This window comes from Hermetia illucens, chromosome 6 (genome assembly GCF_905115235.1).
Source record: "Hermetia illucens chromosome 6, iHerIll2.2.curated.20191125, whole genome shotgun sequence".
Classification (NCBI taxonomy): Eukaryota; Metazoa; Arthropoda; class Insecta; order Diptera; family Stratiomyidae; genus Hermetia; species Hermetia illucens.
Window position 1 is genome coordinate 7,881,109 of NC_051854.1, and position 13,226 is coordinate 7,894,334.

Sequence of the window (13,226 nt, forward strand, 5' to 3'; positions counted from 1 at the left end):
GCTAAAATGAGCTTTTAGAGTTAACCGCCATGATAGAAACCAAAATGCACTCCAAATGAACACTGAGGAATAAAATGTAAAACAAACAGCCCCGCAGAGGTAGAAGCAAACGTTGAGATATCCCATAAGAGACAAGTGGTCAGATGTATCAGGGGCGTGCCAACTGAAGGATGAGATCATTAATACGACCAGATTATAGAAAGAGAGCCCTGCCAGAGGTCAACCCTCGAATCAAACTCCGCAATAGACAAGTTAAATAACTTGCTCTGCGGCAAGTATTATTCTCTTGTATTTCTACAACAGACAATACTTCTCCTACATCGTCATGAGTATTTGAACTCGAACAATAAACAGCAGTACTTACAAGAGACGAAATATCATTCATGTATCTTTTGAGATGGGGAATAGATAGGACTTATAAACAGCCTAGACTGAAAGGCCTTGCAGGTATGGAAAGTATAGAAAAGTGCACGTTTCGTTGGCATCTTCCATAGTTCTGATAATTTCATTGAATTCCTCGTTCAAATTTGAGCTATTGATCAGAGGTGGCGAGGAGGTAGACGGAGCATTATCCCTGTTGGGTGAGTCAACACCAAAGAGAACTTCAAGATGATGGTACCTGGAAGTGGTGTATTCGCATTGACTCGCCGGTGCAATAGGCGAATACTCTGAGGCCTAGTAGACTGATCAGACCAGAGTCTTCACGGGACTCATCTGATCCGGCTCCGGCCACGAAGCCTCGCCGGAAGTTATCTGGTACCATGTGAGCTGCAATAGCCCTTCGAGGTTATATATCTGAGGAGAATTCCTAGGGGATGTATTCTTCGCTTTTTTATTTGCTGTTGGCCTTTCTGTGGGAATTTCATGCTGGCTATGTTTGCGCCCACATTCTTGATAGCTCAAGCAGGGAATTGCGCGGCGATACTCGATCACCGCGCTTTTTAGTTGCGGTAAAGACTTTAGGCAGGCCTCGGGTCGACTGTAAACTGGTACCGCTGGGGGACTCTGATTGTGGTCTCTAAACTAATCCGTGTCTGAAGAGGACCGTGAGGTTGAGCCGAAACGGTGGGTGCTCACGTAAATCCACCAGGACTGAACTGTACTTTTGAACTATAATTTGTAAAAGTTGCGAAGTAACTATTGTACAGTTGCTAAATTCAGGAATGAAGACGGTGGACATCATCCAAACCGCTGATTTATAAAAAAGCTAGAAACAAGCGTGCAAATCTTTACAAGAAGATTAAAGAAACTACGGTAGTCTGGCCGAGACAGGAGTCCGGCACTTTATGCATAAATGCATTTCACCTACCTACACAAAAAAATCACTTAAAACGAAAACGTTAAGATTTCCGATTCCTTGAAACCCCGAAACCCTGCTTTACGACCTGAACGTCGGAATCAACAGAAAGCTTATGTGATCAATTGGATTTTTTTATAAACTGACGAGTAGCTCGTAGACGCTCTGCACGAACATTCATCAATCGCAATGTAAATGCAAAGCCAATGACAATGGACGAAAACCATGAGCCATCTTGTATTTACGTCGTCAGATTCACTCTTCAAAAAACACTTCTCAACCGCCGCCCGCCGAGAAAATCCACCAAGAAGTAACTTATGCCTCGAAACAAGGCCCTGGCAATAAAAACCGAAAAATTAGAAGCACGAGATCAAACCAAATAAGCGGTGATGAAATGGCTAACGAGAATTAACAAACTGTTTGAACGATCTAGGAAGAATGGTCATCGATCGAGGAAGTATGATCATCGATCGAGGAAGAATGGTCATCGATTGAGGAAGAATGGTCATCGATCGAGGAAGAATGGTCATCGATCGACGAAGAATGGTCATCGATCGAGGAAGAATGGTCATCGATCGAGGAAGAATGGTCATCGATCGAGGAAGAATGGTCATCGATCGAGAAAGAAGGGTCATCGATCGAGGAAGAATGGTCATCGATCGAGGAAGAATGGTCATCGATCGAGGAAGAATGGTCATCGATCGAGGAAGAATGGTCATCGATCGAGGAGGAATGATTATAGATCGAAGAAAAATTATTATCGATCAAGGAAGAATGCTTATCTATCAAGAGCAATGTAATGCAAGAGAAACTGAGAAATGATGAATAATAAAAAGCTAAATTTAAAGAAGGTCGTACGAAAACTTTTGATAATAAGCGTCCAGGCGGCACAAGAGTTTTTGTTTGAGATATGAGGAATCCTAAGTCCACATCTACTTGATGTCGGACTGGACTAAATGGAAAGCAACTTACTCTCTTTTCTTATCCGCCTACCCCCGAAAAACTACTAACGGTTTCGTCCAGGACAAAGGTAACTCATTAGGCGCTGCCTCACCTCTTCCCTGCCTTAAGACCGTTAGACGCCTTCAACATTTTTGCGTACTTGAGTGCTAACCCTAAAAGAAGGGTCCGTGGACCAAAAAAAGCAAATCGACCGATGCAATGGCAAAATTTCATGAATGGTGATAGAAATTGATTCTCCGCCCGCCATATGGCTATTTTTATAACCAACTTTGAAAGAATGGCTCAGAGATAAGGAACTTAGGTTGAATATGAAAGCCATCACTGAAGTAATTTGAGCCTACAACACAGAAACAGCCCATAAAATCTCCCCTGCAAAAAAAAATAATTAAGGGTCGTATAGGTAAGTTTGCAGTGGTCAATATAATGAGCTCATGTTCTCTTGTCCTAATTTGACAGGCTAACTTTATATCGTGGGAAAGTAAACTGCAACTGATCAGATCCCACAAGTGCAAAACCATGCTTAGATAGTTCAAAAAGATAAATCCAATGACAAATAAAATTTTGGCTGGATTCTTAACATACCATATATACTTCTTCGATAGTTTCAGACAACAATCGCTTCCATCAAGAAAGTCACCCTCCACACTCAACAGAAGCGATCAATTCGATAGCTTCCCTTGAAACACGATAGTACCGAGGGGGAGGGAGGACTGGGTAAATAACGACTACATTTTACTCAAGTCAGTTCGGCACGAACGCATACTATTTCAAAGGAAAAACAAAACAATTAGAAAGATATCTTACCTTTCGTCCAGTCTTTGGGCATTTCTCCTCCTTATCCACTTCGGTCATGAAATAATCATCAATACTCAATATTCGCGGTGCTGATCCGCCCATTGAAACTTCCTTTTCTTTCATCAATTTTGCCACAAAAGTCTTACCACTACCTGGTGGACCGCGTAAAATTATAACAATCTTTTTCGGACGCGAATCACGACCAGGTTTCGCCAAAATTTCATCAATTGGAATAGTATTATTGTTTTGTGTCGTTGGTAGATTCAATAGAGGCGATAGAGTTTTCTCTGCAGTTTCAAGCACTGAATCAGAACTTTTTGAGAAACAAGGACCGACGAAATCACTATCCGATCGAGTGGATTTCACTCTATCCGAAGGAGAAGACCAACGAGTTGATTTTACACTATCCGACTTGAATCGTTCAGACGTTCCGGAGGAGCTATTGGTATTTTGACCGATGCGAATAAAAGGAGGAGGTGGCGGAACGGGCATTTGATCACTGCAAAAGGATATTGGCGTTCTGGATGCTTCAGGTGCCGTCATGTTCACGAAATTTCTGCTTGCATCACTGCGATTTGCTACGTATTGATTTGCATTCGCAGCAAAATCATTGCTAGAGTTTTTGTATACAAGTTAAAGTGTGAATTTCAATGAGATAAGTAATATAACAAAGCAAATTGTGTTTTATTGTATTTATTTAAATTTATTTATAACGAAGGTATAGTCTAATATGCTTTTACAAGAGGAAAAAATGTTTCACTAGAACAATTCTAGTAGCATAGTGCTATCTTATTCATTCATAAGTTAATCTTTTTTAAATAGAACGATTCATCAATATACTTTTGATGGAGATACATACAAAGACTATAATTATCGATTTTATGACCACAAAAATTCCAAATATCCATTGTGAATCGTGATTTTGTGAAAAAGTCATGAGGAAAAGTATTTCAAACAAAAAGGATCTTAATTCTATTCATTAGACTAAAGACTCCTGAACGTCCGCTTGCTCTCTACACCAAATCTGTTTTCAGCCCAATAGGCATTAACGATAATTCAAAGCCAAAATAAACACCCAAAACACTTCCGTATCTAATACTTTCAGAAACAAAAACAAAAATAACTTCCAGAAAAACGACATGAGAGAGCAATCTTTAATCCAGGAATATTATTCAATATTAATACATAAAAAAAACTTACTTTTCGCTAGAAATCGCATCGAAATTGTTTAGATCAGACAAACGATTCTCTTGGCGGCTATCATAACCGAAATTTTCATTAAATCTTTGGCCTTGATTGTTTATATTACAATCAAAATTGTTTTGTTGTTGATTCATATCGCTCCAGCGCGCAGATTGTTGGAATTGTTGAAAATCCTGATCGTTTGTCTGATTCCAAGGTGCAATGTCGTTATTACTGTTAAAATTAAAATCTTGCTGTTGTTCATGATCCGACAAATATGCATCATCATCTAGATCACCGGTCTAAAATCAAACTGTTGAGATCTACGTCCTATTTTCAAATTCTGTTACCGCGATTTACTTTATTATTATTGCGATTTCGTCTACGATTGCGATTTTTGCCGCCACCGCCTCCCTGAAAATTACCTTTTCCCCCATCATTATCTCCTCCCATTCCCATATTCCCGCCAAATCCGAAATTTCCACCCATCATTGGGCCACCGTTGTTACCACCGAAACCTTGATTTCCGCCGAAACCGAAATCATCACCAAAACCTTGATTTCCTCTAAAACCTTGATTACCACCGAAACCGTGATTTCTACCAAAGCCTTGATTGCCACCAAAACCTTGATTACCTCCAAAACCTTGATTACCACCGAAACCCTGATTTCCTCCGAAACCTTGATTTCCGCCATTGTTGAAACCGAAGCCCTGGTTTCCAGGTCCCCCAAGTTGGAATGGATTGCCACCACGATTATTATTGCGACCAAAATCATTTCGGCCACGATTGAAACCACCACCGCGATTATTATTATTGTTACCTCGACCGTCCTGACGACGGTTCCTGCCAAAACCTGATTTACCTCGGCGACCGGGTTTCTGTTCAGTCTCAAGTTCAATTTCTGCATCTTCGTCGTCCTCGTCGATTGCTTCGCCGTCAGCCTCGTCTTCATCTCCTGCTTCCTCCTCCTCATCGCCCAACTCTTCCTCACAATCATCAACTCCCTCCACACCTTCGGCATCCTCCTCCTCATCCTCCACAATTTCTGCTTCGTCATCGTCATCTTCTATTTCCTCCACCTCTTCCTCCTCATTTTTAGCTTCAGCTTTCTCTTCTTTTTTCGGCTCTGCCTTTTCGGTTTGCTTTTGCTCATCTTTCTTTACTGGTTGTGCTTGCTTCGCCTCAACAGCCTCCTTAGCCGGTTGATTTCGATCACCGCCTTTGTTTCCGCTGTCTGTATTAGTCTTATTTCCGGTCGATGAATGTCCATAATCGATCGTTTTCATAGGCATGAAATCATCCCGCCTGCCAGAAGGTCGATTGCCTCCATGACCATAATCAACAACTTTTGGCGCTGCAAAGTTCCTACCACGCCCTTCATCCCTGTTACTTCCAAGCGAGCGGTTTTGATAATCGATAACTTGTGCCGGCTTGAAATATTCCTCGTCTGCTGGAGCTTCTTGTTTGAATGGATTGCGACGCGTTCCGGGAGTTCCTTGCATATCATTGGGATTGCGATTGAATGGATTACCACCACCACTTCCGCCTCCACGGCGATCATCCTTGTCTCCAGCGAAAGGATTTTCACCCAAACGTGGTACGCTAGCAGGCGGCCCGCTCTCCTTGAATGGGTTGAATCGTTTACGTTCATCAGTGCCGCCACTACGTCCAGAATGTTCTGATCTACGATCGTTACTTTTGCTGCGATCACGATCTCGGGATCCTCCGCTACTATTCCTAAATAAATTGACGGGAAGAGAGAATTTATTGCATGTTCACGAGAAAATAGCTGACGTGGTGTGGTCAGATATCTGAAAAGAGACCTAAAGAAAATTTGGGAAGAAAACTAATATTTAATACAAAAAAAGATTCAAGCTATGTCCTTACCAGTTTTCTTTTTGGAACCATTTATTGATCTAAATCAAGAATTTATTTATTAAGAATATTTAATGCAATGCTTTAAAAATCGTTTAAGCAGAAATAAGCTGTTGGACTTAATATAGATAAACGGATAAATTATCCAGTTTGTAAGGAGTTTCTGTTCACAAAGAACGGCTGGAAGGGAGATGTGATTTCTTTTACAGAGTAGCAGACATGGAGGTTACACAGGTGGATCTCAGAACCAATATTGGGAGATCACAGACATTCGCTTACATATATTCCAGCATCCACAGAAGAGCAAATACTAAGCTCAATCCCGGGAGCTTGTCTGTTTTATGAACAGTCAGCTGAAGCAGATTTAGATAAAGAGCTCGTATCTTTAGCATATGGTAATCATTAATCCATTCGAAGGGAATCAAAAATGACTCAAACCTTCGAAACGTATTTCTTGCATAACAATTGGGCTCTTAACAAAATATTTCGGTTGAGGTATAAGGACGTTACGCAGAGTGAAAAGATTTTAGTCACAGTACATAGAGGAGCATAATAGATTTCATATCGTGATCAATTTTATAAATACGAAACATAGTACTGTTGCAATGTTATGGTCAAAGCTTGCTCTACCAAAGAATCATACAAAGGGAGCAAGCAATGACATTTATAAACATACCAACAAGATTAGATCGCCCTCCCCAATTTAAGGCGAAACTTTTCCTTATTGACATAAATATTACAATTCTGACAAAGCCCCTGACATGTCGCTTGTCACATCAAACAAGAACCGATGTATCTTTTTTGTATCGGCCAAAAAAAGTCGGTAATCCACTTAAACTAACTCAGGACACGCAGCAAGTAGAGATTATTAATCCTCGTTATTATCATTATACTGCACGAGAGCACATAACAATGTTGCTCTACAATTCAAACGACTCCATCAATTCTTACTTGTGATACATTATCGCAGTATACTTGCTTAGCCAGAACTCAACTGAACAACTTCAGGAGTATGCAGGCTACAATGAATGAGTCAATTTGAAAGCCAAAATCAAAACAACCGGGAGAAAACTGTTCGAATTAATCCAGATCAAATCATACTTAAAGAAAATTTAAGAGTCCGCTACCTTTCTCGTAACATCTTTCGACTCAACACCCACGTTTGCAAGATCATCCCCTTGCTATTCTCATAAGCGTCTTTGCAGAAAAGTTGCACCTAATTGTAACGGGGAAACACTTGTTTTTACACACAAAGTCAATCTGATGTAGCCTATTTATCTAAAGCTAAAGGGCTACACCACAGAAAGCTTAAAGTTAAAGTTCCACTTTCAAAAGAATGGTATCAGCAAACATCCAGGGATATAGAGATTCGTACATTTATTTCACAGACCCAACACGAGGTACTGCAAGAAAACACCAATACCAGGGCTTTTTCCAACTTCTCATTCTACAATATTCGGTTATTAGCCTGTGTTCTTAAGAAACTCCGTTCCATCTCCTCTCCATATTAGCCCCTACAAGGCTCCGTCAATTATAAATGTTTTTATTCTGCCTAATATAAGATTCGGAGAGCCCGGCAGCTTTTAACTAGTTTGATCTGAGACCTCGCATCCCCCTCCGGCGTTCGCGGCTGCTCGTAATTTTAATATCACTTAGTCGAGGATATCCTTCTCCTTTCCACCACGTATGAAACTCTCGCAAATAGCAGGTGCTCTGCGGCGAGGAAGACGGGCAGCAATCCTACCGGCCAAACCAAAAGCGAGTGGCCGAGAAGAAGTTCCATGTGGTGGCACCGAGAAACGGTATACTCACTTTGGCTTGCTAGCCGTGATGCAGTAGGTGAATGCTCCAAGGTTTATCTAAGCGATCAGACCCGGACCTAAACGAAGACTCATCTGAAGCTGAAGCCTTACCAGGAGTATACTGGTACAATAGGAACCGGGATATCCCTCCCAATTTACATGTCTCAGGATATTCCTGATAACTGAGCACTTGCAGCCCGGTTATTAGCGGTTGACCTCCTAATGGGAGTTTCATGGGGGTTGTGGTTGCGGTCAAGCGGACAAAGAGATCTTCGGGTCTCAAACGTGGAGTCGCGTTTCAACTTAGTTCGGTAGAGATTTAGATCCGTTGTTGCTTGTCACAACGGCGCTCTGATTGTTGTCACAAAATCAAACCGCGTCTTAAAGACAGTGGGGTTGAGTCAACGACAGATATTCGCGTAAAACCACTAAGCGCGTAAATCACAAGGATATACATTTGATAATCGATGAGGATAGTTTCAATGAAGACCATATTCAATGGGTTCACCATAAAGTAGGAGCTTCAACGTGGGATGAAATGTGTTTCAATACAATGAAGTAAAATTTTATCAACCGCAAAATATGTGAAAAATACTCGTTAATATTATGTTGATGCCAGCTTCCCCTTCACAACCTTCCTGGAAAACCCTACTTAGGGCCATCATTCCTGCATTCAGGAGTTGGTAGTTTGACAATGTATGCCTTAAAACTTGATTTTTTCTGGCAATACTGCTTCTAATTTAAAGTACGGAACATCGTTGGAAAAGTGATATTTCAGAGGCATTTCAAATCGGAAATGTCCATATAAGTTTTCAGTCAATTGAATGCCAAACAGCGACGCAGGTGTACAAGAAAACTTATGAACTTTACAGACAAAATGATCTACAAGTTACTTCAATAGCGAACTTTGATGTCGATCATAAGACGGTTTGGAAATGTTTGTTTATGACTCCATTTATATAGCCAGTGCGCACAGCGGAAAGTGTTCTGAGTTCTGCGCGTTCTTTGTAATATGGACTTCCGGCGCGGCCTGACCGCCAGTAGTGTGCAGGAAATCCATATTACAAAGAACGCAGAACTCCAAACGCCTGACCAAACTCTGTGCGTCGTCGCTAAAAAAAACTCAAGGAATGTGACATGATTTGAGTGCTAAAGGTCCCGCCTCTTCATCCACGCTGCAGTCAACTCCCCTTTAAAAAGTTGTGTCCCCTCAAAAAGTTTTTTATTTTATATTATCATGTTAAAGTTTGAATTTCCAAGAGGAAATGCAGGCGAGGAAGCTCTTTCCTTTCTAAATGCGTTAAAAAATTACGGCAATCAAAAGCCCTTCAAAAGTTATAGCGCCTCAAAATGGGACTAATTTCATGTCAAAACGTTTGAAAAGTCGCCTTAAATTTACACTGATTCAAATAGAGATATTTTGATATCACCATGGTAAATTCTGATTTGTTGAACCCACCCCCTTAAATGTTTGCGGCGCCCCGAAGAGGAGCTATTTTCGTATTGTTAATAAGCTCATTGGTGGGGTAATCATCGTTGCAACATGCAAAAGGGTTACAGAGGGAAGTCGTTCGGGAAGGATTAGACGGGCAATAGGCACCGCTGCAATTCTTTAAGGGAATTAGAAAGAAGAGAGCTTCTTCTTCCGTCTGCATTGCCTCGTTAAAATCTCCCCGCCACGAGTTTTCATCGGAGTTGAAGAGGAAGGACCTAACCCCTCTCCGGAGGGCGTGAGGAGTCTAAGGAGCCCATCAAGGCTGTTTATAAAAAAAAAATACCGTTGCTACCAACGTGCAACAAATCAAGTAATTGCCAAACATTGAGTGATTTTTCTTTCTCTATACACCGGTATATTGCCTCCAAGTTATCTTCCCCTACGAGCAATACAATTCCTGACTGCCTTTTATAGCAAGGAACATAAAATTAAATAGATTACATAGATCACACCTAGAATATCTATGTGGATGGCAAAAATATTCAAGGAAATCCACAATGAGCATTTAGCAAAAACTAAACATTCCAAAATGATAGAAACGAATCCTTATTCTAGCTTAGGACGACATAATTCAAGGGTGGTTTATGGCATGATAAAGTCAAAATAGATAAATTATTTGTAAAGTCAAAGCAAATAAGTTATATCATAAGTTAGATATATGTGAGAATAACATAACGAAATCACGGCAGATTTCCTATTTTTATATTTATATTTAAGGTACTTACCTTATTATGAAGTTTATTTTCAAGCCAATTGTAGGCGTCTCAATTATTTGAACGTGGTAAACAAAGTGTAACATAGATTGGCAAAGGATTGATTTAGCCATCTATAAATACATATAAAAGGCACAGAGCAGATATAATCAAGAAAAGCCTGCTTCTGCTCCCAGAGATGTAAACCAATCGATTGACCAGCGCTGATATGATCTAAAACCATTTTAAAGGAAAGTAGTAGCCTTTCCCTTGGTATAATCTTCAAATGAACCGAACCCAGATTTATTTGGAAGTCTTAACCAAAAATTTATCATGTAGTTTTTAACTGAGTTTCTGAGTTCTTGGTCATTCGAGACCTTTCCCAGAGAGGGGATGAAGATGATAGTTAAGACTCCAAAGGGTACAAGTCTTCAGTGTGATCGATCAATGGGGGAGGTCGCATCCTGGAGCACATTAAGGAACATCTTGAAAGCTCGACAAAGAGCAGGTTGTTTTCCAATCTGGATCTACCTACATTGACCACCTCAACACCCTGCAGATTATTTTGGAACAGTATGCAGAGTTTAGATCTCCGTTTCACTTACTCTTCATCGATTTCGAGAAGTCTCTCACTTTATCATGGACCTTGGGCAACTGCCTCTGCATTTGAAGAAATAGACAAGCAGAGTCATGCTGAAGATAAACACCAAAAAAAACCAAGCTCCTCAGACTGAACGAAGGCGTTGATTAATTTGTTTGCCTAGGAAACATCGTTTCCGCCGGCAGTGACGTCAAACTAAATGTCGCTCGGAGGAAATGCACTTATTGCAAAATCAAGATCAAGTTGACAAGGATCTGTGCTCATGTTCTTTCTTTGTCCTATTTATGGGAGTAGCACATAGAAAATAACCCCCACTGTTACTCGAAAGCTCGAAACAATCAACACCTATTTGCGACGTGTCATCGGGATATACTAACCTGAGACTATTTCGAACAAAGAACTTAGTTGGAGCACAGATCAGTTAGCACAGCCGTGAGCGACGTGATCAGAAATGGCAGTGAATAGATCACACCTTAGAAAGAGATGAAGATTCCATTGCTGATTACACTATGCAGTGGAACTCACTTTCCCAAGATGACCGACGAATGAGTCAACCCAAGAGCATTTGGCGCAAAACAGTACAAAAATATATGGTTTTCGAGAAGTCCTCGAAGGATTTGAAGCCCAACGATACGATAAACGACAAGATGCATTTCAATGGCGATTCGCGCGATTAAATGAATAAATGATTAAATTTTAGCGGAAAAGATATTTTTTCCATTATCCACGCGGGAATTTGACTGCAAGCTTCCCACGTCTAACAAAATATCAACTTCCATAATTATCTAGCTCTTTCTGTGCATTATTCGAAACAATTTCTGATATACAACAAATTGTAAATGTAAGAAACTGCAGACTGAGCATCTATTATCGCTTAAAGTCATGAAATAACTGAAAAGATGCAATCTTCCCAGTTGACAAAGGTTTTCAATGAGTCCTTATAATAATATGACATCGATCTCCTGATTAATTATTGATGAATTTGCCACAGTGGAGCTTGATTCATTACAGCAACAGTACTGTAGGTCCACCTGCCGCATTTGCATTTGCATTTACAGAGTCCTCACAAGATCTTACAAATGAAATATCTTAATTACGATAAATAAAAATTGGCAATTGACGGTATCGGCGCCCTGGAATTTTTAAGATTTCCCTTTTTGGACATTCATACTCCAAAACGCCGGAAAAGCCGCATCATCGGTGAAATGTTCTAAATCTTTGGTCCGGACCTTAGTAGAGATTTAATAGAATTTCGAAGCTGTCTAGGTTGAAAATATTAGAATATTTTCATGCACTGAAATCATCAATTTTATTTTACACTTTTCGGTATTGCGTTGAGTAGGGTTGAAGTGACAATTACAATTTGGCTGTCTCCCTACACTCTGTAGGCGGCTATCGAAATACTTTGTAGATGTCCAACTTCTGCGGCGACCAGAAGGGAGCGATTTTAATAGCGGCACGTATCTTGTTGACTAACGCACCCGTACAGTTGATTCGAACGATATTTGTCAAGCTCTTGACCAGAATACGAAACGACAATAAGTCACACATTCCAGCCGGTCACAAATTACCCCGCAGCTTGATGAGGTGACCTGACGTGATTCACCGTGACTTTTTCTGAAACAACGAAATGAATGCAACAGCGAACGTTCGCACGAAGGGCGATGTGGGGGAGTTTTGATAGCGCCCCTGGACTGCGATGCTTTGCCACACTAGTGACTGCAGCCTGTGTAAGAGTTCTTGAGGAATCCATGTAATTCAAAAAATTTTCATAGATTGATAGTCTTTTTATATTTTTCATCTGATGCTTATAAAAGAGTAACTTTCCCCCAACTAAATTTGTTTGTTCTGAACGTATATATTGTATATATTTCGATAGCGACATACCCCTTTCTTCAGTACAAAGCTACTACAACTCGCTTCCCAAATCTATCAAAAAGGCTAGTGCGGTATTCCCGAACATTGGGCGACTCCGAATGCCAAATCCTACGCTTCCAAGAATCAGATGTCAACCGAAAATCCACAAGGAAGGGGAGGGGATGCGAGAAATCATTGCCGATTCGAACTCATCGACGTTTAACATCACCAAGTGGTTGATCATTGAGGGGGGCCTGGCGCCCTTGGGACGACGAGCAGTAAATAATCAGTGGCTAACTCCCACGAACTAGTAAGAAGCTCCAACGCATTAAGAGGATGGATGAGGACGAGGTGATGGTATCGTTGGACATGAAAAGAGACAATTTTCGGACTCGAAAGATGGTGGAAGAGAAAAGTTTGAATTTATGCAAACCGTGCCAAACTCTGCATGAACTAAAACTATTTTACATTACAAAACCACTTCGGGATGGGGACCCTCTCCCACCGTTACTCACTGAAAGGTTCAGAAACGCAGAGAACGATACCAACATGTGACACCATACATTTCCCCAAAAAAATGGCAGCCTATAATTGCATCATTCACCGACTGATCACATATCCTCTCTCGAAATACGATTTCAAAAAGGAACGACATGACATTATTGA

At 40.7% G+C, this 13,226-nt stretch overlaps 1 protein-coding gene across 1 annotated transcript in view; it reads right to left on the minus strand.

The window, feature by feature from the left end:
- The window catches only part of LOC119658695, a 43,422-nt gene that overhangs the window by 18,131 nt on the left and 12,065 nt on the right, over nucleotides 1-13,226 (minus strand). The window contains exons 3-5 of the mRNA XM_038066283.1: nucleotides 4,598-5,975; nucleotides 4,256-4,539; nucleotides 3,065-3,668 (exon numbers count right to left, since the gene is read on the minus strand). Of these exons, the coding sequence (XP_037922211.1) occupies nucleotides 3,065-3,668; nucleotides 4,256-4,539; nucleotides 4,598-5,975 (2,266 nt within the window). The remainder of the gene's footprint in view (nucleotides 1-3,064; nucleotides 3,669-4,255; nucleotides 4,540-4,597; nucleotides 5,976-13,226) is intronic.